The sequence below is a fragment of the Phyllobates terribilis genome, unplaced genomic scaffold, assembly GCF_046119375.1.
Source record: "Phyllobates terribilis strain yellow unplaced genomic scaffold, ASM4611937v1 Scaffold_2__4_contigs__length_985480577, whole genome shotgun sequence".
Lineage (NCBI taxonomy): Eukaryota > Metazoa > Chordata > Amphibia > Anura > Dendrobatidae > Phyllobates > Phyllobates terribilis.
In genome coordinates, this window is record NW_027362762.1 from 426,855,701 (window position 1) to 426,883,246 (window position 27,546).

At 41.0% G+C, this 27,546-nt stretch overlaps 1 protein-coding gene across 1 annotated transcript in view; it reads left to right on the forward strand.

Moving 5' to 3' along the window:
• The window catches only part of ATP2A3 (ATPase sarcoplasmic/endoplasmic reticulum Ca2+ transporting 3), a 221,326-nt gene that overhangs the window by 86,458 nt on the left and 107,322 nt on the right, over positions 1-27,546 (forward strand). The window contains exons 4-6 of the mRNA XM_073665195.1: positions 1,675-1,779; positions 8,341-8,479; positions 22,148-22,228. Of these exons, the coding sequence (XP_073521296.1) occupies positions 1,675-1,779; positions 8,341-8,479; positions 22,148-22,228 (325 nt within the window). The remainder of the gene's footprint in view (positions 1-1,674; positions 1,780-8,340; positions 8,480-22,147; positions 22,229-27,546) is intronic.

Sequence of the window (27,546 nt, forward strand, 5' to 3'; positions counted from 1 at the left end):
AACTTTTGTTCGTGGGAAAACCCCTTTAAGGAAGCATACCCATCAAAGTTTTTATCCTCTTTAATATATTGCAGTCATCGCATTATATAGCACTGTGTAGACCCGGGGTCTTCTGTGGGCGTAATCCTACTCAGACAACACAGGGTGAGGGTAAATACTTTATTGAACCACCAAACGGACAATAAACACATAGAACAGTCCCAGCAAATACCCAAGATGGTTCAAAATTACACAGTCTCGCCCTTCCGCTGGCCCGCCGGGAATAGAATAACTGCGACTTTGGGACTTCCAGGGCCAACTACCTGAACCAGTGGCCTCCCCGCTTTTGGCGGGCCCCCACAGGAGGTAGCTGCAAGCTTTGGAAGCTTGGCCTTTTACCTCGATGGACAGGAGACCTGAGGGTCCCACCCTGGCCTCTCCGAGAGTTTCCATGGGGCCAGATGACCGGCTTGTCCCAATCTGGCTTCTCTGAATGTTTCCATGGGTTCCAGGTGACCGGAGAATCCCACCTGGCAACCCCAAACAACATATCCATGGGGCCAGGTGATTTCATAGTCTCAACCTTGTCTCCCCAAATGTATCCTTGGGTTCTCTGATGGTAAATGGAGGAGATCAGTATCCTTCCAGTCAGGGCCGTGTGCCCTTAGGCCGGAATCGTGTAGAATCCAAATCTGTGTTTCTCTGAATAAAGCCATGCTACAAAGCTCATGTCCTGAAGAGTCTGTCTGATCTTTGAGTCTCTTTCAATTCACTCTGCTACAGAGGCATATGTCCCTTAAATAGTTACAGTTGTCCTTTCAAGTACACATCCACAGGTCAAGGATTAGGGATGATATTATTCCACAGGGCACAGGTCTCATTGTTTGTGCATTTAATCAATTTACATAGTGGGTATAGCAGGGGGCTCTTTAAATCAACATATAGCTGGCTTTAGTACAATATGCAATTAGCATATTAACAAACATTTTTGTTTCCAAACCAAAAGAAGTCCCCATTCAGGTTTATACACATAATAGTATGTCCTTCTTGACCAGCCACAGAAACGCATACATACATTCACAAGTCAACATACACTATTGTGTTTTCTCTTGGCTTAACAAATCTAGACGTCTGGCTGATTAAGATAAGCTGTTCCTTCACAACTGTTTAATACATGTACTTAACGAAGCATACCCATCAAAGTTTGTATCCTCTTAATATAATGTAGTAATTTCATTATATAGCTCTGTGTACTTAAAATTGCTCATTTTGCCTTTCTACTCAGTTAATTATTCTCTTTTCTCTGCTGGATGTAGAAACAAGAAGTCACTTTTTTTCTGCACAAGTCATCCTCCTCTTCAATGGGTAACCCGGCTGCTGCTCTTTCCCCTGCCAGGGACTTTTGGACTAATGACTCATGAAGGGAAAAGAGACTTCTTGTTTCTACATTGAGCAGTGAAAAGAGAAAAAAAATTAACTGGGTAGAATGAGCAATTGTAAGTAGACAGTGCTATGTAATATGATGACTGCAATCTATGAAGAGGAAAACATTTTTTGCTGGGAGTGCTTCTTTAATATATCATATTATTGGTATAGTTTGTGTAGCTGTCTGACTTCTGTTCCTTCTACAGATTTACCAATGTACATGTGACTTGTCCAATATTAATACCTTTTTTCCTGCGTCCTTTCTTTCAGATACTGGCATGGTTTGAAGAAGGAGAAGAAACTACAACTGCATTTGTGGAACCTATAGTTATTATTATGATTTTAATTGTGAATGCTTTTGTTGGAGTATGGCAGGTATGTGCTCATGCTTACATAGCATAAGATATGGTTGTGTTCACATTATGACGTGTTGAAGATTATCTATTTGAATAGATTATCTAGTTAGCAGCATATCCTCCACCACTCACACAGATGTATGCTTCTTCTTCCATGCTTGCATGTAGATAAGATTCAGGGACTTTGTGCTATCATACGAAGATAGGAATGGAATACCTTAGGGCAGTGATGGCGAACGTTTTAGAGCCCGAGTTCCCAAACTGCAACCCAAAACCCACTTATTTATCGCATAGTGCCAACATAGCCATTTATACTGAGGTTTTAGTTTAGAAAAACAACTCCTACGGAGAGCAGGCGGGGGGGGGGTCGAAAGCAGCCACAAACAGGAGCAGAGGTATGGAACTGCAAATATACAGAATATGCTTCCCTCCATCCTGGTATATGCTCCCCCCATCTTTGTATGTGCTGCCCTCCCATCCTTGACCATACCCTTCATCCTGGTACATGCCCCACCCATGAATTTGCCACCCCCCCAATCCTATTATATGCTCCCACATACTTGTATATGCGCTGCTGTTCATCGCATAGTAAAAACAAATATAATAAACATTCCTACTCCTTCCTTCTTCTCCCGCGCAGCGTCCTCTCCTGTAGCTGGCAGCTAACTTCAGCGTCCTAATGAGGGGGCGCATGACGTCACTGCTATGTGCCCAGTTGCGTGTACGGTGACGCCGGATGCTGGCAGCGTGTATTGCTGCGTACGGCCTGGCAAGTTCGTGTGCTGCAATACACTTCAGCTAGATGTGTGTCCGAGAATTCACATCTAGCTGAAGTAGGGGCTGGCGTCTGTGGGCTCCGAGTACTCACCCGCTGGGCCCGGTCCAGGTCCAGGAGCACTAGTGCTGAGATGATGGCGCGCGTGCCTTTAGGGAGGGCTCTGCGTGCCCCCTCTGGCATGCATGCCATAGGTTTACCAGCACTGCCTAAGGGTATGTTCACACGTTACGTTTTTGGTGCGTTTTTTATACAGATTTCTGCAGTGTTTTATAGTACCAGCAAAGTCTGAGATTTCAGAAATCTCATGCACACGGCTTATTTTTATTTTCCTGACTGTTTTGTCAAAGAGTTGCATTTTTGCAGAATGGAGCATGTCCCTTCTTTCAGCGTTTTTGCAGTGTTTTTCACACATTGAAAGTAATTGTAGTTGAAAATACCTTTAAAAAATGCAGGTATCAGGTTTTGCTGTGTTTTTTGTGCCAAAACCAGAGGAAGTTTAATTGGGTATTTTTTTTATTTTTTTTTTACTGAACATTATCCGCATGGACAGTGACAAAAACACAGCAAAAAACAAGCAAAATCTGCTTTTTTGAGGCAGAAACTTTACTGCCAAGAGAGCAGGTTTTGCTGCAGAAAAAAACGCACCAAAAACACCCTGTGTGAACATAGCCTTATAGGGCAAGCCAATTCTAGAGATTACACTGCTACAGATTTACATAATTTGGCTCCCGGTATCAGGCTGTAAAGAGAATTTTTTTGGGGGGAGAGGTGAAGTATGCAATATTTCACCAAATGGCATACGACAAACTAGTAAGGACAAGAGGGAGTCCATGTGATACACTGTAAGAAATCACTAGTGACTTTATAGACACATCAGAAGGGCTACTGTATATCTTCAAATTTCACTCCTTGATCTAAGGAGCTCTAATAAGAGGTTTTTCCATTTTCCGCAAATTAAAAGGTGTTGTTCAGTTCATTATATTCAAGATCTCTGCTTTCAGTCTTTGTATGGGAAACTTGATTATTTGCTTCAATTGAAGGTTCCTGGTCTGATGATGATCACACAAGTACACGTGTCTTCATCACCATCTGGAAGTACCGTATTTTTCGGACTATAAGACGCACCGGACCATAAGACGCACCTAGGTTTTAGAGGAAGAAAATAGGGGAAAAAAAATGTAAGCAAAAAATGTGGTCATGATGCCCTGTTACGGGGGAGGGGATCTGCTGCTGACACTGGTATTGGGGTAATATCCCCCAATTCTGTTAATATCCTCCATCCTGGTATATGTGGCCCTTCCTTTCTGGTATACGTGGCCCCCATCCCCATCCTGGTATGCATGGTACCCCTTGGTCCCCCATCCTGGTATGCATGGCACCCCTTGATCTCCCATCCTGGTATGCATGGCACCCCTTGATTTCCCCCCACCCCACCCCATCCAGGTATGCATGGCACCCCTTGATTTCCCCCCACCCCCCCCCATCCAGGTATGCATGGCACCCCTTGAAGCCCCCATCCTGGTATGCATGGCACCCTCTGAGCCCCCATCCTGGTATGCATGGCACTCCTTAAGCCCCCATTACGCTGCCCACAACAAAAATATAAACAATCATACTTGCCTCCTCTCTCCTCCAGCGCTGTCCCGCTCTTCTGCCGACACTCTCACTGTGTGAGCCGCACATGGCGTCCCTGCCATGCTCTCTCACACAGTGTGAGATGCTGTGCTGGAATAGTCACGGCTCCCCACGCCGGGACTGTGTGCGTGGGGAGCAGTGACCATTCAGTCTCCATTAGCCGGCACACTGTACCGCAGCGCGGCTCCTGCTGCCGCTCTGCGGTCAGTGTGCCTCCTATTAAAGACCATGGATATTCACTACAACCCATGGGAGTGGGTTGTAGGGAATATTCATGAGCTTTAATAGCGGGCACACAGACCGCAGAGCGGCAGCAGAAGCTGTTCTGCGGCTCCAGTGTGCCTCTATTAAGAGAAATGAATATTCATTGCCCTCCACGCCCATGGGAGTGGGGAGCAGGGAATATTCAATTTGTTTAGTAGCGGGCACAGTGTAGGCTGCAGCAGGCGGCTGCTGCCTCCTGTGCCACGCTGATCCCCCGCTGTCGTTCCCCCACACTCACCACCACGCACGGCCATGTATATAGTATTCGGACTATAAGACGCACCCCCCACTTTCCTCCAAAATTTTGGAGGAAAAAGTGCGTCTTATAGTCCAAAAAATACAGTAAATTAGTGAAGGTTCCTGTTCCTGGAAACAACCAAAGATCTTGAAATGTTGCAGAGAGTTCATTAGATACTTGAATGCTCATTAAGGGACTTTTCATCATACAGTAATTACAATTTACTTATTTTTCCTGGTTTTATGTAAAAAAAAAAAAAAAAAAAAAAAAAGGTAAAAGAAAAGCAAAATTATAAGGGCTTATAAATGTATACAGTATTAATGGGCCCTTAATGCATCATCCAGTAGCAAATAATTCTGACCATCCAGCACTTGTTTCTGATACAAAACTGCAATAAAACCTAGAATCTCAAATGACAAAAAGCAAACACCTGTGCAGGAATAACCTGTTATGATCCTCCTAGGAATCCAGTACAGAAAAGTAACATTCAATAATTCAGAATCGATTATCCGGCACCTGTCATGTTGTTTTAATGTCAGATAAGTCCTAATAAAATCCTGCTTTGCTGTGTCTGAGCAGGATGTCGGCCAAAGAGGTGGGAGAGCGGTAGTTGAGGGCGAGTACAGGATACTCACTGTGTAGAGAGCGCTGACTGCTCATAGCGCGTCAATCATACGCGGGAGCGTACTGGATTTTTTGCTATTTACCTGCAGAATAGCACTACGGATATAGGTAAATTTGTGGTGGGTTTCTTTCCTTTTAGTGACTTTTCCTGATTTGCGTTGTGCTTTTTACAATACTACCGCGTGTCTTTTTTTTTTTTTTTTTTCAATCGGATCATTTTTTATTGTGAAAAATATCAAGATACATTCATATTTTAATTTGTTTTTAGAAACAATCACAACTAAATAAAACAAACACACAAATAAAAAAAACATATACGTCAACCAAATACAAACTGGTTCATATTAGCGTTCATCGTAGGTATTATCATTCGCTTACTACAGTTTACATATATGAATACAAATATAAATAAATACCATCTGACTGCTTGCATTAAAATACAGAGAATTACAGCATTTCCATGTAATTATTTATGACCCTTTTGTTTTCCAAGATCTAACACTCTGGGTATGTAAGTTAGGGACTTGAGATGAGTTAAGAGATTTTACAGGTTCATGACAAGGAGATGTACAGACGGTCTATCATAGTGTTTCTGAGAAGGCTTTCTGATGCAATCCCCGGAGTAGTTAACCCTAGAACCTCGCAGGCCCGCCCTGTTAATTGTTTTCTATTTTCTGCAAGATTACTTTAGTTAGAATATTGAAACTCTAGGTATTCCTCAGGTATATAGTTGTTTGTCATTTTTGTTTGAGTTATTCCATGTTATTTGAACACTGGCCTAAAAGGCCCCAGGTATGTGAAAAAGTAGATTTTTATGGTCATGCGTTCTAGGGTTAACCATTGTTCGCTTAGCTTTATAAATGTTTTGAGGGCGTTTCTGTTGTGTTCCCCTTTCCATACAGAAGACCTTTATTTAGTTTGGATTTCAATTCTTCTATCGTTGGGGGGGATTTTACTATCCAGTGTAGTGCTAAAAGTTTTCTAGCTTGAAATATTACTCGAGAGGTAGCTAAGGCTATATACGGGAATCCAGCCCCTCCTCCAACAGACCAAGTATGCAGATTTTGGGTACCAATTGTATTTGGATTCCAAACACCGATTTTATCAAGTCCACTACCCCCTTCCAATGGTTCCCAATGTTTCCACACTCCCACACTAACTCGTGTCTTTGATTCATAATGTTGTTGATATTTATGCCAAGAGTTGCCTCTGTCTATTGCTAATTAAGACCTCCGTGATGTGAAATAGTCAGGATAAATGTGTATTTTCCCTGTGTAGAGAAATGTTTCATTCTATTATCCACTTGAGTAGGAGAAATCCTGGGTGGTTCATTGATCTCAGCCAGCGGGGATCTCCATGACGAAATCCACTGGAAAGTTGTTCTTGGCACACCGCAGATCTACAACATGCTGGCAGTTTGAAAGCCAAAATGGCTTTTCCGAACTACGTTTTAGAATGGGAAAAATTTCCAAGCGACTTTAAATATATCACATTCTCTTGTGAAAGTACTTGCGGTACAGTAGAAGGGACATGAGCCTTTCATGCAGGGGAAACACTTTGCAAAAACAAAGTGGTCACCTAGTTATAATGTATTTAGCGTCTGTAAAAAGTATTTCCTAAATTAAAGCACTCGCTGTTTTCCTGCCAGGAAAGCAAGGGGACAGACTTGGAGTTTTTTTACTGGCTTAAATCAATAGCACTTATTTTTTATGTTTATTGAAAATTGGCAAAACTTTTGCCACCCATCAACTCTGTTTCAATGCCTTTGCTGTGAGTCTTCTGCTTGTAATGGGGATAACTTTCATACCCCTATCCCCTTTATTTGCATTTGACTTCCTAAATTTATCATTGCTATTTGTGTCCCTACTGTTTCTTCTGTGTAGTTTCCCTCGTTGTGGTGTTTGGATTTACATTGTAAGTGGTCACACTGCCAAACCCTATTAGAGTCTCCAGTCACCAGGAGACTTCATCAGACTGCCATTGTGCAGGAATTGGATTGGTCTCTAGAAGGCATCTGTGGGGGCCTGCGTAAGGGCTTGATGCCACCATTGAGAGCAGAGTGATGCCCGTGTTAATCACTGGTGTTCATGAATAGAGAGGGATAAATAAAAGTGAAGTAGGGCAGAGTAACTGCAGGTCGTGCCTGAGGGACCTGCTGAGTGTGTGCTGAAACCGGCCATTACTGCTGCCTTAAGACAGGCCAGTGGGCTAGTGTGAGAGACTGGAAGAGATTTTGGGAGCCTACAGACCATAGTTTAGTGAATCAGTCTGGAGTACAGCCTCCATGATACAAGCTGGTGGACTGATGGCACCCTAATAGACTGTGAAATTCATATTCTAATCATATGTGAACTATGAGTAAGCCTGCCCAGTTGGAGTGTATAGAGGACAGAGACCGAATTTCCTGAGGCCTAATGCATCGGCCTATGTGTGTACTGGTGGGGCACAGAGGGGCGAGTTCTAGTCATGTCAAGTGCTAAAGCGGAACAGGCTCTAGCCTAGTGAATTATTCTTACTCCCATGTAACAAGTGGAAGATTGAGTATTGCAGTGTTTCCAAAACAATAAGAAATATGTTCTAAAGTTTCATTTGTTAATGCAAGCTATATTGATTCTTTAAAAGACTGTACCCATTTGAACTAGGGGTGTGTTTGCTACTTTGTGGTCTGGGTTGCACAATGAATTATTTGACATGTACACTGTGCGGATCTTTTTTTTTTTCCCTGTAGGTTCTGCTGTAGATTTATTTCTGCAGAACATAAATCTAACTTTGGGCTACAGGAGTATGGTTTAGACTAGCTTGGCAGCTGTTCCACACTTTTCTGATGATTTGAGATTCGCTTAGTTTTCCCAGTAGCATAATAGGAGCATACGATTGTAAGCCTGTGAGGACCGGGTCCTGTTCCAGTCTATCAGCTAGTTTATTTACGTTTATATATATTTTGTGTATGTGTTATATATGTAACCCTTTTCACATGCACAGCACCCCTGAATTGATGGTGCTTTAAAAATGATCATTTCTATACCACTTGTTACTTGCAGGAAAGAAATGCAGAGAGTGCCATTGAAGCTCTGAAGGAATATGAACCAGAGATGGGCAAAGTAATCCGCGCAGACCGGAATGGTGTGCAACGTATCAGAGCAAGAGACATTGTTCCTGGAGACATTGTAGAGGTGGCAGGTACTGTTCCTGTTTATATACCAAAAAAAAAAGTCCAGCCATTTTTATTTTTATTACTTTCATATAAATATTTATGGTAAATATACTGCCCCTGAATGTTGAAAGAGTAGTATGATATTTATTGTTGTACTACCGGTTGGGTTTCTACTGCTGGAGCAAATACCCGAAAATCGTCATTATTATCTTCATTATTATGATAGAGTTCTTCATTTTGCTCATTTCATGAAGGGACGAGTTAACTTTTAGTTCCACATTGGTAAAGAAAATATTACAATGCAAGAAGAAAGCCCCAATGTGTTAAATGACAAATTCTAATCTAGTGTATTATGTCTTAATCATTTCATCAAAATACTGATTCTATTTTACTGAGCATTTAATATACTATTAAAATACTGATAACCTACAAACAATTACTCAGCACAACAATATCAAGCAAATACATGATTTTATTCAACAACTAAGTAGCAAACAAATAAATATAAAAAAGGGGCAAAAAAATCCGAACAGGAGGACAACCATATGGGATACACACAGATGTCTCAATCAAATTAATAATGGTATAGCATATACAGTACAGACCAAAAGTTTGGACACCCCTTCTCATTTAAAGATTTTTCTGTGTTTTCATGACTATGAAAATTGTACATTCACACTGAAGGCATCAAAACTATGAATTAACACATGTGGAATTATATACCGTGGTGGCCAAAAGTATTGGCACCCCTGCAATTCTGTCAGATAATACTCTGCAGTCATTTTCAGGAAGAAACTATCACAAATTCTTTGGTATTATTGTCTTCATTTAATTTGTCTTCAATGAAAAAACACAAAAAGAATTGTCCTAAAGCCAAATTGGATACAATTACACACCAAACCTAAAAAAGGGGGTGAACAAAAGTATTGGCACCCTTTGAAAAATCATGTGATGCTTGTGTAATTAACAGCACCTGTAACTTACCTGTGGCACCTAACAGGTGTTGGCAATAACTAAATCACACTTGCAGCCAGTTAACATGGATTAAAGTTGACTCACCCTCTGTCCTATGTCCTTGTGTGTACCACATTGAGCATGGAGAAAAGAAAGAAGACCAAAGAACTGTCTGAGAACTTGAGAAACCAAATTGTGAGGAAGCATGAGCAATCTCAAGGCTACAAGTCCATCTCCAAAGACCTGAATGTTCCTGTGTCTTCCGTGTGCAGTGTCATCAAGAAGTTTAAAGCCCATGGCACTGTGGCTAACCTCCCTAGATGTGGACGGAAAAGAAAAATTGACGAGAGATTTCAACGCAAGATTGTGCGGATGGTGGATAAAGAACCTCGACTAACATCCAAACAAGTTCAAGCTGCCCTGCAGTCCGAGGGTACAACAGTGTCAACCCGTACTATCTGTCGGCGTCTGAATGAAAAGGGACTGTATGGTAGGATACTCTGGAAGACCCCACTTCTTACCCCGAGACATAAAGCCAGGCCGGAGTTTGCCAAAACTTACCTGAGAAAGCCTAAAACGTTTTGGAAGAATGTTCTCTGGTCAGATGAGACAAAAGTAGAGCTTTTTGGGAAAAAGCATCAACATAGAGTGTACAGGAAAAAAAAAAAGAGGCATTCAAAGAAAAGAACACTGTCCCTACAGTCAAACATGGCGAAGGTTCCCTGATGTTTTGGGGTTGCTTTGCTGCCTCTGGCACTGGACTGCATGACCGTGTGCATAGCATTATGAAGTCTGAAGACTACCCACAAATTTTGCAGCATAATGTAGGGCCCAGTGTGAGAAAGCTGGGTCTCCCTCAGAGGTCATGGGTCTTCCAGCAGGACAATGACCCAAAACACACTTCCAAAAGCACTATAAAATGGTTTGAGAGAAAGCACTAGAGACTTCTAAGGTGGCCAGCAATGAGTCCAGACCTGAATCCCATAGAACACCTGTGGAGAGATCTCAAAATGGCAGTTTGGAGAAGGCACCCTTCAAATATCGGGGACCTGGAGCAGTTTGCCAAAGAATGGTCTACAATTCCAGCAGAGCATTGTAAGAAACTCATTGATGGTTACCGGAAGCGGTTGTTCGTAGTTATTTTGGCTAAAGGTTGTGCAACCAAGTATTAGGCTGAGGGTGCCAATACTTTTGTCTGGCCCATTTTTGGAGTTTTGTGTGAAATGATCAATGATTTGATTTTTGCTTCATTCTCTTTTGTGTTTTTTCCTTGCAAGCAAATTAAATGAAGATAATAATACCAAATAATTTGTGGTTGCAATCATTTTCAGGAAGAAACTGAGTATTATCTGACAGAATTGCAGGGGTGCCAATACTTTTGGCCACCACTGTACTTAACAAAAAAGTGTGAAACAACTGAAAATATGTCTTATATTCTAGGTTCTTCAAAGTAGCCACCTTTTTGCTTTGATGACTGCTTTGCACACTCTTGGCATTCTCTTGATGAGCTTCAAGAGGTAGTCACCGGAAATGGTCTTCCAGCAATCTTGAAGGAGTTCCCAGAGATGCTTAGCACTTGTTGGCCCTTTTGCCTTCACTCTGCGGTCCAGCTCACCCCAAACCATCTCGATTGGGTTCAGGTCTGGTGACTGTGGAGGCCAGGTCATCTGGCGTAGCACCCAATCACTCTCCTTCTTTGTCAAATAGCCCTTACACAGCCTGGAGGTGTGTTTGGGGTCATTGTCCTGTTGAAAACTAAATGATGGTCCAACTAAACACAAACCGGATGGAATAGCATGCCGCTGCAAGATGCTGTGGTAGCCATGCTGGTTCAGTATGCCTTCAATTTTGAATAAATCCCCAACAGTGTCACCAGCAAAGCACCCCCACACCATCACACCTCCTCCTCCATGCTTCACGGTGGGAACCAGGCATGTAGAGACCGTCCGTTCAACGTTTCTGCGTCGCACAAAGACACGGTGGTTGGAACCAAAGATCTCAAATTTGGACTCATCAGACCAAAGCACAGATTTCCACTGGTCTAATGTCCATTCCTTGTGTTCTTTAGCCCAAACAAGTCTCTTCTGCTTGTTGCTTATCCTTAGCAGTGGCTTCCTAGCAGCTATTTTACCATGAAGGCCTGCTGCACAAAGTCTCCTCTTAACAGTTGTTGAAGAGATGTGTCTGCTAGAACTGTGTGTGGCATTGACCTGGTCTCTAATCTGAGCTGCTGTTAACCTGCGATTGCTGAGGCTGGTGACTCGGAAAAACTTATCCTCAGAAGCAGAGGTGACTCTTGGTCTTCCTTTCCTGGGGCAGTCCTCATGTGAGCCAGTTTCTTTGTAGCGCTTGATGGTTTTTGCAACTGCACTTAGGGACACTTTCCAAGTTTGCCCAATTTTTCGGACTGACTGACCTTCATTTCTTAAAGTAATGATGGCCACTCATTTTTCTTTACTTAGCTGCTTTTTTCTTGCCATAATACAAATTCTAACAGTGTATTCAGTAGGACTATCAGCTGTGTATCCACCTGACTTCTGCACAACACAACTGATGGTCCCAACCCCATTTATAAGGGAAGAAATCCCACTTATTAAACCTGACAGGGCACACCTGTGAAGTGAAAACCATTTCCGGTGACTACCTCTTGAAGCTCATCAAGAGAATGCCAAGAGTGTGCAAAGGAGTCATCAAAGCAAAAGGTGGCTACTTTGAAGAACGTAGAATATAAGACATATTTTCAGTTGTTTCACACTTTTTTGTTAAGTATATAATTCCACATGTGTTAATTCATAGTTTTGATGCCGTCAGTGTGAATGTACAATTTTCATAGTCATGAAAATACAGAAAAATGTTGAAATGAGAAGGTGTGTCCAAACTTTTGGTCTGTACTGTATACAGAGCCTATAAGCCAAAGAGTATGTAGTTTAAGCATTATCAAAGAGAATCCTCTCTTGAGACATAAAGGCAAATTACAGAAGAAACTGTATTAGAAAATAACTAGTAAAGTGTCAGTGCAAATAAATACAGTTTTTAATAAAGAATTAGATCATGTAAAGTGCCAAAGTGCATAAGGGACTACAGTATTGGTAATGCAAATGGTTAGGGTAACATACCAAGTACGGGGGGTAACCCAGACAGTATTAAAATACTGCTGAGCTGGATGCTCTTGCCTGTGGAAATCTGCAGGATACTTTTCCACAGTTTTTTTTTCTTTTCCTTCAGAAAACCATGGTATTTTCCATATGTAATTTTGCTGGTAGCACCCCTAAGGGCAATCTGACCACATAAATAGAAAGTGCAGAATGAAAGCTTTGTTGGAAATGGAAAAATGTTGGAGAGTCACTAAAATCCGTTAAATTTTCAGAATCTGTAATCAATAGTTTCTCACTAACTATATTTAAAATGAGGTGAACCACATTAATAGTTAAACAGAGATCGTCACGTTGACTGTACAAATTAGCAATCTATAGTAAAATGACATGCATATGGTGTTAAACAGGTTGTCCACTACTTTTTCATTGATGACCTATCCTTAGGTCTGTTTGATCGTGGTCTGACATCCGGCACCCCCGCCGATCAGCTGTAGTCGGTGTCGGCAGCGCCGGCTGGAACTGCTCAATTGCGGAGCTGCTCTGCCTTCTGATAGTGGCCGCGGCTGGGTAATACACATTCGCCTCCTATTCAAATTAATAGGAGGTGGATGTGCTGTACCCTGCTGCTGCCACTATCAGAAGGCAGAGCAGCTCTGCAATGGAGCAGTTTCAGCCAGGAGAACAGCTGATCAACAGGGGTGACGGGTATCAGACCATGACCGATCGGACATTGATGACCTATCCCAAGGGTCTGTTATCAGTGAAAAAGTAGTGGACAACCTCTTTTAATAATGGAATGGTATCATAATTATTATTTGAGATAGTGTATATTTTAGAATGTCATGGTTAAAGATTTTAAAGAAAAATAAAAGTTATAACCTAAAATAAAACTTCATGATGTAGATAATGTGTTGTGTATTAGGTTAAAACATGCTACATCTTTGTCATACATTACATTCTGCAGGGAAGCTTTAGGGTAAATTCACACTTCTTGCAGATCTTTCTCTGACAGTTCCATACATTTTGAGTGGGGTTTGTAAAATTCTTGTATCTGCTGCAGAAACCACTAAATTCAGATGAAGGGATTTTCAGTTACAGATATTTCTGCAGCAAGCTTGTCCCATGTTAACATACCCTTACTCCTCTTCAGCCAGCTGGATGAAGTCCTGACATGTGAGGAGCCTGTTTAACCCATCACATGTTAATGCTTGTGGGTCACAGAAAAACTACCGCTTAAGAATTGGGCAATTTTTTGTTTTTGTACTTTTTTGCAGGCTCCTTATCAGAGGCAAGATTACAACGTAAAGTAACACGTTTATACACAGCTGAGAACACAAGATCCACAATCCCACTAAATGATATCACAGCAGACCCTGCTCCCCCCCCCCCTTCACCATGACTTTTCATACGCTCATTAGATACTAAAATACAAAAAGATAGGGTCTGTTGCTGCTAATGTACATGTGAATTTCCTGAAACAGGAAGTTGGCCTCATACTGGCCCTTGTGCCATTTTAGACTATGTGCCCACGATGCAGAAATGCTGCATATTTTTTCCGCTTCTCCCTGGCAGGAAGAACGCATGCGGATTGTACATGCGTTTTTCCTGCCAGGTAGAAGCGTTTGTCTCGCGTTTTCGCATGCATTTCCGCATGCGGGTTATCAAGCGCTTTTCCAAGCGATTTAGCATCACTTGGAAAGTGCTTGACAACTTGGTCACACTATATAAATCCATGCAACCGACATGGATTTATATACTGTGACCAAGTAATAGTTAAAAAAAAGAATAAGAATGGTAAAAATTAAGATTATACTTACCTTCCGATGGCCCCCGGTCTCCTTCTCCGCTCCGTCCGGTCTCCCCGGTGTCTCGCTGTGGTGTGAAGGACCTGCGATGACGTCTTTGAGTCATGTGACAGGTCACACAACCGCCGACGTCGGCGGTCGCGTGACCTGTCACATGACTCAATGACGTCATGTCAGGTCCTCACACCTCCACGAGCCGCCCAACACACTGCATGCATCGCTGAGGAGGCCGGGAGGACATCGGAAGGTAAGTATAATCTTTATTTTTTATTTTAAATTATTTTTTTACAGGTTCTATGGTGCCCAGGTCTGGATGAGAGTCTCCTCTTCTCCAGTCCTGGGTACCATCTGCATACCATATCTTCATATCCGCGTGTGCACATGTAGTGATGCGGATATGAAGCGTTTCAATGCAAGTCAATGGCGGCAATTACTCTGCGTGTCCGCAAAATTAATGGACATGCTGCGTATTTTTCCGCAATGATAATCCGCAGCAGAAATTTCCGCAGCATATGCACAGCACATGCAGATTATCTTTGGGGACCATGGGGCACGTATTATCAAGCATTTTTTAAGCGTTTTCGCTGAGGAAATTCCACAGCAAAAACGCTTGAAAAACGCATAGTGGGCACGCAGCCTTAAAATAGCAATATTTCTCATTTTTATTTTTTTTAAACACTTTGTGATTATAGGATAAAACATATTTTAAAAAGTAAATATTTAACTCAAAAACCTTATTTAAACAATAGGTCATTTAAAGAAATGTATATTCACTAGATGGTGGCCCGATTCTAACGCATCGGGTATTCTAGAATATATATGCGGCCGACCGGGCGCGACTAATCAGCGAAGCAGTGTTTAAATGGGTTGTGCACTACTTTAAATTAACCCCCCAATGTATCCCCCCGGGGCCCCTAATGAATTTTGTAATTACGTCATGTTATCAATACTGCTTGTGACAACATCGCTGACCACGCACAGCCAGCACGTAATTCCCCCGGCTGCAGCCGGCTCTTGCTTCCGCTTACATCACGACTATTAGCGGCTGCAGCCAGGGGTCTCCTGTTCGCCGGCCGCTACCAATCAATGAACCGTGTTAGTGAGGACAGGGGAGCGGCGCTGCCTGTGCGGGTACTTCCACTGCGAGCAGCCGGGAGATAACCGGCTAGGGCCGGTCATCTCCCGGCTGCATCGCCGCTGACCTCCGTGCGGCAGATGAGCCGCTAACGGCCGCCATCTTGTTCTGAAATCCTGCGTCGCTGATTGGTCCGGCCGCGGCCAATCAGCGACGCGGGATTTCCTGGACGGACGGACAGACAGACGGGATAAGCCGATTATATAGTAGATTGGTCATCCAGAGGCTCCTAGTTTAAAAGTGTATATGGTAAAGCATCCATTTTTTTTTCTTGGACGGTGCAAAATTGCATTTAATTAGTATAATGACCATTTTTACACCTTCAAAAAAACATTAAAAATGCATCAGTACTTTGTGTTATATTAGTGTTATAACTGAGTAAGTGCCCTATTACACTACACACGGGTTGTAGATATTCAATGTCTCCATACAATGGACCTGTGTTGGTCCTAAGTGACAGTACCGTCCAAGGCTCATGAATTTCTAGAGTGGAAGCTTCATATTTTGTCAGATTAGTTCCTGATTAGTACAGTCTATTGTGCACACATCCCAAATGAATGCTATTTTTTTGTTATCATTTCCGTAGTAACAGCCAACAATAGTCTTGTGTTCTCTTCACAGGAGCACGTCTAGGGCTTTTAAGTGGCTTCTGCGTGAGAAATACTAGTAGGAGACATTTTGAGAATGCCTATATTCAGTAACCTGCATGCTCTGTGACCAATCATGTTTGCCTACACCTTTTTATGGATATTACTTTGTGTTGGGCTGCTTTTTTTTTTTTTTTTTCTTTCTTTTTGCTTACAGAAATAATAAATCAGTAACGAAATGAGCTCGTCCTAATTCATCCCACCTCTTCTTAGCCTCTACACCTAACCTCCAAAGGTCACATCTTGTAATGGGTTGCAGCCCTCTTTTTCACCTTCCTTACACTTGCTATCATTCACACGGTAGCCCCATATATCGCTGCTGATATCCTTCTCTACAATACCATGTACTAGTTCTTATAAGATGTATGTGTAATGTACTGTAAATATATAACTTAAGTTAAGTCCTGGTGCTAGAATTTTCTAAGTTATTTTGCCTGTCAATAATATCTATCATTAATATGGAAGCATGAGCATGTGCTAAACATGTTATGATTAATGATGATGTCTTGATGCATTTCATCATAAAACTCAAAGTATCCAATAACAATATTTCACCTAACTTGTTTCCTTTTTTATTGGAAAATGGCACATATGGGCCATAGATTGGTCACATTCATGACTTTATTTGTTCTGATAAAATCCTTCAGTACAGTAAACAGCTTAAACCTAAGCAAAGATTTTAAGTGCTGATTCTCATCATGCATGTAGCATGGTTTTTTTCTCTCATTCACTTATGATTTGACTCCTTATTCCTGTTGCAATTTATTTTGTCCCAGATGTGTGGTAAAGTGGTTTCTTGCTTTTATTCAGCTTTGCTTAGCTCTGCAGATTACGTCTGAATTATCCTCCTAGGAAACCACATTTTTCCATTCCTACAGTTGATACACCTGCTGTAGGACTAACCTAGCAATCTTTAACCTCCTACGTACTGAATCTATAAATCATGGAGAGTCTAAACCCTTTTTTTTTTTTTATACACAAACCTACTAACCTTCATCAGTTCACATCATATAGCATTCTGACTTAATTGCATCTGCCAGCTGATTATTCGTTTCAGGTCTATATCCTTTTTATCTAAAACAATACAAAACAATTTCTTTTTTCATTGCTTTTATTAGCCATGGGGCAAACAGCAGACCTATAAGCATGAGTCCACTAATGCCATTCTTCAAAGGAGTGCTCCTCATGTCGCTCTCCACATCGACTGACAATGCACGTGTATATGGCAGCCTGTCAATCACTACTGTGAGGAATGAGAGAAGTGCTTGTCTTTAAAAATACAGTGTACTCTATCTATAAGTTGGCTGTGTTCTTACATCACTTCTGTCTGCCAGAAGGCTCAATATTTATTTTATACTGTTTTGGATATTAGCAGCAGTGTCCTGTAATTTATGGTTCTTACATCCAGCTGCCAAACTTGCTTTAAAGAGGTTGTCTACTTACTTGGATAACCCTTTCTCAATAAAATCAGGGTTCTATTGAAAATAAAAACAACTTGTGCTCTCCTCCTGGACTGGTGGCGTTCCAGCGATGTTGGTGCTGCGTATACTGACACGCGCAGCATGACTTTGTCATGTCCCATGAGAGCTGCAGCCAATCGGTGGCCACTATTGGGCTCCAGTGCTCAAAACTACCCCGGATTTCCAAGTTTCCTCACAGTGAAGTATGAGCAAAGTAGACCAGTAGCAGACTCTGGCTACAGCACTCATGACATAACACAATGTTAGGACAGTGTAGATCCAAGAGGTGAGTATCAGCTGTTTTTATTCTCAATGGAGCCATGTTTCATTTGACTTGGATTGCCCCTTTTAACATTTTCCCAACATATGACATACTATTACATCATATGTTGGGTACCCGTCTTTGGTGCAGGCTCAGGAGCGGTCTTTCTTGGCAGATGGCTGATGATGTTACTCTCCCATTATTTGCCCCTAAGTCTAAACTATATGCTTCCCAAGATTCATAAGCCAGGTAACCCAGTGGGGCCAATCATCTAAGGGGTGGGAACACTCACTCAAAAAATCTCAGGGTGGGTAGAAAATGCCCTTAAACCGCTAATAAGGAAGACAGCCAGCAATTTACAGGACACCACGGACTTTTTAAGAAAGTTATCTACAATAGGTCCTCTCCCTAAGAGTGCCATCTTAGCCACCATGGATGTGGAATCCCTATATTCAAACATCCCACATGAAGATGGATTATCCACCTGCCAAATGTTTCTTGAAGCTAATGGGATCCTTTAAGAGTCTGTATTAAGACTCACCACATAACTTTTTCTCTTTCGGCGAGGAGCTATATTTGCAGCGCACCAAAATTGCTATGGGCAGCAAAATGGCACCCCAGTATGCCAACCTTTTTATGGCGAAACTGGAAAATGACTTTTTAGCATCGTTCTCCATCAAATCCTTGGCCTATTTCCATTACATTGATGACCTCTTAATAATCTGTGCTGAGTCTGTACAAGAAGTTCTAAAATTCCATGACAAACTCAATAGATTTCATCCCACCATAAACTTAACATTGGACCACTCAAAAACGGAAATCAACTTTCTGGATACCACCATAAATATTCAAAATGGTTCAATCCAGACATCAGTGTATCGGAAACCAGTTGATCGTCCCACATACCTCAAATGGGACAGCTTCCACCCGAAACCCATTAAAAAGTCCATCATTTACAGCCAGGCCCTTAGATATAATCCAGCCCAACGCACAGGGATGAGCACTTAGCCTTGGTTTAAAAATGTCTTTTTAAGATGGGTTACCACCCCACCTCCATTGGTGACCAGATCATTAGATCCCTAGAAGTCAATTCCTTCAATACAGAGAAAGAGGAAAATAATCGTGTACCTCTGGTGGTGACCTACAACCCACAGGTTGAGGTACTGAGAAAAACTTCTAAAAAACTTCACATCCTACTCAAGGCTGACCGGCTAAAAACAATATTCAAAGACTATCCCTTGCTGTGCTACAGACAACCTCCAAATTTAATTTGATCCGAAGTTCAATGCCCTCAGATACACCAAGAGGAACTTCTCCTTGCAATGTGAAGAGCTGCAAAACCTGCACTCATATAGAGACCAAAGACAGGATGCAGATTCCCAACACACAGCAGGACTATAAGATTCCCGGGACATTCACATGTTCTTCTTCCAATGTGGTGTACTTAATTCTGTGCACTATATGTCCTATTGGGGGTCTCTATGTGGGAGAAACAGGACTGAACTGAGAGCAAAGATTAGGTCTCATCACCGCACGATTACAGATAAAGAAAAAAAAAACATGTACCTGTGGCCAAACATTTCTGTGGTCTGAGACGCAACATCAACAACAATATGAAAGTTGTCATATTAAAAGGCAACTTTAAATCACAAAAACATCGAAGGGCTTGGGAATACCAACTGATTAGGGTCTTTGACACCCTCCACATAGGACTAAATCTGTCGGGAGAATTTATGACTCGCTACAAAATCTGAGGAATCTGCTCCAGAGACAGTGAGAGCACCAGGTCTCTGATCTTACATGGATGTTGGGACTATAAAACTTTCACACCATTAATCTAATCCAATTAAGGATTCACTCTCTAAGCTCAGTTTGTTTATTTAAATGTCCATTTATTATGCCATGCCTCTGCTTTTTTTTTTTTTGTGTGTGCATATATTTGTTTCTTCATATATTTTGTTATACCATGTCTGAGGAAGAGACCCAAATTGTCTCGAAAGCTTGCCTTGTAACATCATTTATTTTATTTTTGTTATCCATTAAAAGGTATCATAACTACAAGATTATCTTGTTTTTCCCACTGAGAGCAATCTTTTTCTTTTTTTTTCAACTACCTAACACTGTACCAAAGCCTTTTTTTTTTTTTTTTTCTTTAAACGAAGTCTAAACTCACATGACCGTATTTTTGGGCAGTGCTGTCTGTGTGTTTAAAAAACAAAAAACAAAACAAAAAGAGAGCAACCTAGCATCACATGGATAATGTTAAGACCAATGTTATTCAGTTGGGCCGTTCAGACTACCTTTTTTCTTTTTTCATTATTCTACATGAACTGAATGTCTGCATGAGGAAAAAATTGCATACTCAATGATCTTTCATAGTTTAAATGAAACTCATCAAAAAAAATCAGATCCATATAGCATCCAACTTTTACGGATACAAATTGGGACTGGAATGGAGGTCTAGCCTCTTCAGCGATGAGCCCCACCAATGTCTTGGACACGGTGATAGCCGGAGATTAGTCTGCAGACCATGTGGGCAACGACGTGAAGAGGCCTTCGCAAGAGAATGCCGCACCTGTCCTACTCCCAGGATTATGGTGGTATGTATGGTAGCCAGACCCCTCTAGTCTAAATTTTAGGTATACTAACCGCTTTGGGTTACATTAGTTTAGTGGTGGAACCAGTGGTACATCTATTTCTTCAATGTCATAATGTCAGGCCACATGCTGCATGCGTGACTGTGTGCAGTTTGCTTGGGCTAAATGTGCCATTGTGGTGCGCAGTGTCTCCATACTTGCCTTACATCGTGCACATCTGGGACATCATTGATCGACAATTGCAAAGGGATCTTAATGATTTTCGTGCCAAAGTACCATACATTCAGTGTGGTAGTATATTCCTCAGACAGACAACCATTAATAACCTCATTGATAGCATGCCAAGGCGTGTAAGTGCGTTTATTTTTGCGCATGGTATTTCTACTCAATATTAAATAAATGGGGGATGTTTTGAAAGTGCGGTTTCCATTTTGTCATCTACATATCATTAACATGTCTATCAATCCTAATTCCATGATTTCCTTCTTGGTGTTTCAATTTTATGTGGTATCACCACATCCGTAAATGTCCAGTCTTCTAAAATATAAAATTAACTTTATATCTGAAAAAGCCAGAATTAATTTTTTTCACCAAAAATGATACAAAGGTCCTCTCATAATATAATTTTCTTTCACGGCTCCATCGACTGAAAATTGTAAACATTATGGGTCTCATGAAAATGGCGACACAAGAAAGAAAAATAAAAATATGTTAATAATAAATATAAGGATTTCTTGCCTTATGAATGGGGTTGGGACCATCAGTTGTGTTGTGCAGAAGTCTGGTGGATACACAGCTGATAGTTCTACTGAATAGACTGTTAGCTGCTTTTTCCTTGTCATAATACAAATTCTAACAGTGTATTCAGTAGGACTATCAGCTGTGTATCCACCAGACTTCTGCACAACACAACTGATGGTCCCAACCCCATTTATAAGGCAAGAAATCCCACTTATTAAACCTGACAGGGCACACCTGTGAAGTGAAAACCATTTCCGGTGACTACCTCTTGAAGCTCATCAAGAGAATGCCAAGAGTGTGCAAAGCAGTCATCAAAGCAAAAGGTGGCTACTTTGAAGAACCTAGAATATAAGACATATTTTCAGTTGTTTCACACTTTTTTGTTATATAATTCCACATGTGTTAATTCATAGTTTTGATGCCGTCAGTCTGAATGTACAATTTTCATAGTCATGAAAATACAGAAAAATCTTTAAATGAGGTGTGTCGAAACTTTTGGTCTGTACTGTATGTTTGTGTGTGTATATATATATATATATAATATATTATAAAAAAAATTTTTTTACAAATTTCCAAAAGTTTGGTATTACCATAATCGTACTGACTCAGAGAATCATGTTTCTATGCAATTTTTACAGTGTAATGAATACCATAACAAAACCCAAAAACTATCTCAGAATTGCAGGGGAAGGGGAGGTTTCACAGTTTTCTGCACTTGGAAAATGGTAAAGGAAAAAAAAATCCATTACGTTGGATGGTGTCTTTCAAAACTACAAGTTGTCCCACAAAAATAACAAGCCCTCATATGGCTACGTTGACAAACACATGAAAAAGTTATCACTCTTTTGACAGGGTAAAAATAAGTGCAAAAACAGAAAATGGCAATGTTGGGAAGGGGTTGAAGCAAAAGAAAAATACAAGCCCATAAATACTGTTGGTACAACCGAAAAAGTACATGGTGATGTAAAATAATTTCAAGTTCTCTACTTTGATTTTAGTTGGTGACAAAGTGCCTGCTGACATTCGTATTATTGAGATCCGATCAACAACTTTACGTGTTGATCAGTCTATTCTGACAGGTAAGAACCTTAACTTATTTAAGTTTTACTTTACTGCTAATATCATTAGATGTGTGTAGCAGGATTTTCAACATATTCTACATGAAAAAGAAAAAGCACTGTAGTAAAATTATTGGCATCTTTATTTGTATATTTAGTTACTTGGGGTCGTTTGGTATATTTCTCAGCAAACATTTTGCACCATTGCATGTAAAGCCACAATTTTGTTAGTTTCATAGCAAAAGTGTCATCTAGTAGAAAGCGTAAAAGATTTGTATCTTATGGAATGTCTGTTGTAAAATTTAATCACAGATTAGGATAGGAAGTGACTTTCTGATCACTCTAGGTCTGATCACTGGAATCCCCAGCTATCGCAAGAAAGGGACTCTGGTATTTGTAGCCCTGTTCTGAATGTAGCGCAGATACGCTTGTATGGCCTCTGCTCCATTTGTTGTCTATGGGACTGCCAAGCACCCCACTTGGCTACTTCCATCTGACAGATAATATGCTTCAGGCATGCGTCATCGGCTAATTGTCAGTTGTCTACTAGGCTATCTCAGATATCTTTATGTGGCGAGGCACCAGCTGACCCAGGCAAGTGCGATAAGGCATTTAAAACTGATGGGAGGCTTTGGATCTGTGTATCCGAGCACACGCCATATAGGTCATCATGATTAGCTGAATCTCGATCATGTGATCAAAGCCGGCTATTTGTGGCTATGCCGACCCTAATAACCACCGCCCTTGAGGAAGCTACACACCTGAAACGAACGTTTGGGGTTTGGGTCTGTGGCTGGTACAATGCTGGAATAGAACAATGGGTATTTATCACCTCTAAGATCTATGATGTTTTCTGTGAGTAAGTCACTTGTGCAATCTATGCTGGCACTGGATTATATGCATTGATCGTACTTTATACTTAATATCTGACACTTGGGGCATGGAGATGTTTTTTACCTTGTTTGAATGGATAAAGTGTATCACCACATAACCATTTCATATGTGACATGACTGCAATTCTATACACACACACACTCACATCAGGTAAAATAAGCATTGAACACGTCACCAATTTTCTAAGTAAATATATTTCTAAAGGTGCTGTTTGCACGAAATTCTCACCAGATGTCTGTAACAACCCGTCCAATGTACACATGCAAAGAAATCAAATCATAATTTATGGACATCTATGTGTAATAATAAGAAATGGCATGGGGAAAAGTGTTGAACACATGAAGAAAGAGGAGCAAAAAGCCATTGAAAGTCATAACACCAGCTGAAATCGATCAGCAGTTAGAATGCAATCCTGCCACTTAGTAAAAAATATCAGCTGGTTAAACTGATGGCCATTAAAAAGGTGTTTCATTACCAAGGTGCCACACGAGAAACCTCTCATGATGATGGGTAAAACCAGTGCGCTGTCTCAAGACCTTCACAACCTTATTGTTGCAAAACATACTGATGGAATTGGTTACAGAATAATTTCTAAACTACTGGAGGTTCCAGTGAGCACTTTTGGGGGCCATAATCCAGAAGTGGAAAGAACATAATTTCACCATAAACAGGACACGTCCAGCTGCTCCCCGCAACATTTCAGACACAGGAGTGAAAATAATTATCAAGAGTTGTCCAAGAGCCAAGGATCACCTGTGCAGAGCTACAGAAAGACCTGGAATAAGCAGGTGCAGTTGTTTGAAAGAAAACGAAGTATTGCAAACAACCTCCATGGCCTGTATGCAAGCTCTCCATGCAAGACTCCATTGTTGGACTAAAAGCATTTTCACGAGTGTTTAAAGTTTGCTCAACAACATTTAGGCAAGCATGTGAAGTATGGGGAGAAAATTGAACTCTTTGGATGCCATAATATACACACCATGCTTAGAGGCCAGCAGGCACTGCATATCACCTCAAAAACACCATACCAAGAGTGAAGTTTGGAGGTGGGAAAATTATGGTGTGGGACTGTTTTTCAGCATACGGCACTAGCAAACATCATAATTAGAGGAAGGATAAATGGACAAATGTACTGAGATACTATTGATAAAAATCTGCTGCCATCTACCAGGATGATTAAATGAGGGTGGACATTTCAGCAAGACAATGATCCCAAACACACAGCCAAGGAAACTCTCAATTGGTTTAAAAAAAAAATAATAAAGCTGTTAATGTCCCAGCCAACTACCTGACCAGAATCCAATAGAAAATTTATGGAGGGAGCTAAAGCTCAGAATTCATAGGAGCCCACAGAACCATCAGGATTTGAAGAGTATTTGTGTGGAAGAATGGGCCAAAATCACACCTGAGCAATGCATGCTACTAGTTTCTCCATACAAGAGGCATCTTTGAAGCTGTCATCACAAAGACTTTTGTGCGAAGTATTTAAATTTCAGTAAGTGTGATCAATACTTTTTCCCTGTGCCATTTCTCATTATTACACAACTTAATATATGGACATCTAGGATTTGATTTCTTTGCCTGTGTGGATTGGATAGGTTTTTACCTACATCTGGTGAGAATTTCATGTCCATAACACCTTTAGAAGTATGTTTACTTAGAAAATTGGTGACATGTTCAATTCACCTGCTGTGGTGACATGTTCAATTCACCTGCTGTATATAAATGCTATAGAAATCTATATTTGCAAATATTGATAATTTCATATAAGTTTGAATATCCGCAATTTCCTCCGGGATAAATAAAGTATATCTTATCTTATCTTATATCCAATTTATATAAAACTTTTTGTTTTATTGGTCTTAGAATGATTTATACACACATGGTCAAAATTGTTGGTACCCCTCGTTTAATTAAAAAAAAAAAAAAAAAACACCGTGGTCACAGAAATAACTTGAATCTGACAAAAGTAATAAATTAAAAATCTATGAAAATGAACAAATGAAAGTCAGACATTGCTTTTCAACTCTGCTTCCACAGAATTTTTAAAAAAAGATTAAACTCCTGAAATAGACCTGGACAGAAATGATTGTACCCCCTGAAAATGTGACAAAAGGGACATGTTTAATCAAGTTGTGTCCACTAATAAGCATAACAGGTGTCTGCAATCTTGTAATTAGTCAGTGGGCCTGTATATAGGGCTAGAGATGCTCACTGTGCTGTTTGGTGACATGATGTGTACCACACTCAACATGGACCAGAGGAAGCAAAGGAAAGAGTTGTCTCAGGAGATTAGAAAGAGAAAATTATAGACAAGCATGTTAAATGTTATAAGACCATCTCCAAGCAGCTTGATGCACATATTCAGAAATTTAAGATCCATGTGACTGTATCCAACCTCCCTGGATGTGGCCGCAGGAGGAAAATTGATGACCAATCAAAGAGACGGATAATACGAATGGTAACAAAAGAGCTCAGGATAACTTCTAAAGAGATTAACAGTGAACTTTAAGCTCAAGGAACATCAGTGTCATCGCACCATCCGTTGTTGTTTGATCCAAAGTGGACTTCATGGGAGACGACCAAGGAGAACAACATTGTTGAAAAAAAAAAATCATAAAAAAGCCTGACTGCAATTTGCCAAACTACATGTTGACAAAGCACAAAGCTTCTGGGAGAATGTCCTATGGACAGATGAGACAAAACTGGAAGTTGTTGGCAAGGCACATCAGCTCTATGTTCACAGATGGAAAAATGAAGCATATCAAGAAAAGAACACTGTCCCTACTGTGAAACATGGAGGAGGCTGTTATGTTCTGGGGCTGCTTTGCTGCATCTGGCACAGGGTGTCTTGAATCTGTGCAGGGTACTAGGCTATCAAGGGATTCTAGAGAGAAATGTGCTGCCCAGTGTCAGAAAGCTTGGTCTCAGTCGCAGGTCATGGGTCTTGCAACAGGATAATGACCCAAAACAAAAAGCTAAAAACGCCCAAGAATGGCTAAGAGGAAAACATTGGACTATTCTGAAGTGGCCTCCTACAACCCCTGGCAAAAATTGTGGAATCACCGGGCTCGGAGGATGTTCATTCAGTTGTTTAATGTTGTTGAAAAAAAGCCTATCACAGACATGGCACAAAACTAAAGTCATTTCAAATGGCAACTTTAGGGCTTTAAGAAACACTAAAAGAAATCAAGATAAAAAATGTGGTACTCAGTAAGGGTAATTTTTTTTTTCAGACCAAGCAGAGGGAAAAAATTATGGAATCACCCTGTAAATTTTCATTTCCAAAACTAGCACCTGCATCAAATTAGATCTGCTCGTTAGTCTGCATCTAAAAAGGAGTGATCACACCTTGGATTGCTGTTGCACCAAGTGGACTGACATGAATCATGGCTCCAACACCAGAGATGTCAATTGAAACAAAGGAGAGGATTCTAAAACTCTTAAAAGAAGGTAAATCGTCACGCAATGTTGCAAAAGATGTTGGTTGTTAACAGTCAGCTACAGTGCCTACAAGTAGTATTCAACCCCCTGCAGATTTAGCTGGTTGACACATGCGGAATTAACTTGGCATTGTGACATTTGTACTGTAGATCAGCCTGGAAGTGGGAAATGCACTGCAGCAAATTTTGTTTTTGTTTTGTTTTTTTTGTTTTTTTTAAACGTTAAAAGTTAATTCAGAGTGTCATTTATTATTCAACCCCTCAAACCACAAGAATTCTGTTTGGTCCCCCTAAAGTATTAAGAAGTAGTTCTGGCACCAAGAATAATGAGCTTCACATGTGTGGATTAAAGATCTCTTTTGCCAGCCTTTTCTGACTATTTAAGACCCTCCCCAAACTTGTGAACAGCACTCAGACATGGTCAACATGGGAAAGACAAAGGAGCATTCCAAGGCCATCAGAGACAAGATCGTGGAGGGTCACAAGGCTGGCAAGGGGTACAAAACCCTTTCCAAGGAGTTGGGCCTACCTGTCTCCACTGTTGGGAGCATCATCCGTAAGTGGAAGGCTTATGGAACTACTGTTAGCCTTCTACGGCCTGGACAGCCTTTGAAAGTGTCCTCCCGTGCCGAGGCAAGGCTTGTCCGAAGAGTCAAGGCTAACCCAAGGACAACAAGGAAGGAGCTCCGGGAAGATCTCATGGCAGTGGGGACATTGGTTTCAGTCAATACCATAAGTAACGTACTCCACCGCAATGGTCTCCGTTCCAGACGAGCCTGTATGGTACCTTTACTTTCAAAGCGTCATGTCAAGGCTCGTTTACAGTTTGCTCATGATCACTTGGAGGACTCTGAGACAGACTGGTTCAAGGTTCTATGGTCTGATGAGACCAAGATCGAGATCTTTGATGCCAACCACACACGTGACGTTTGGAGACTGGATGGCACTGCATACGACCCCAAGAATACCATCCCTACTGTCAAGCATGGTGGTGGCAGCATC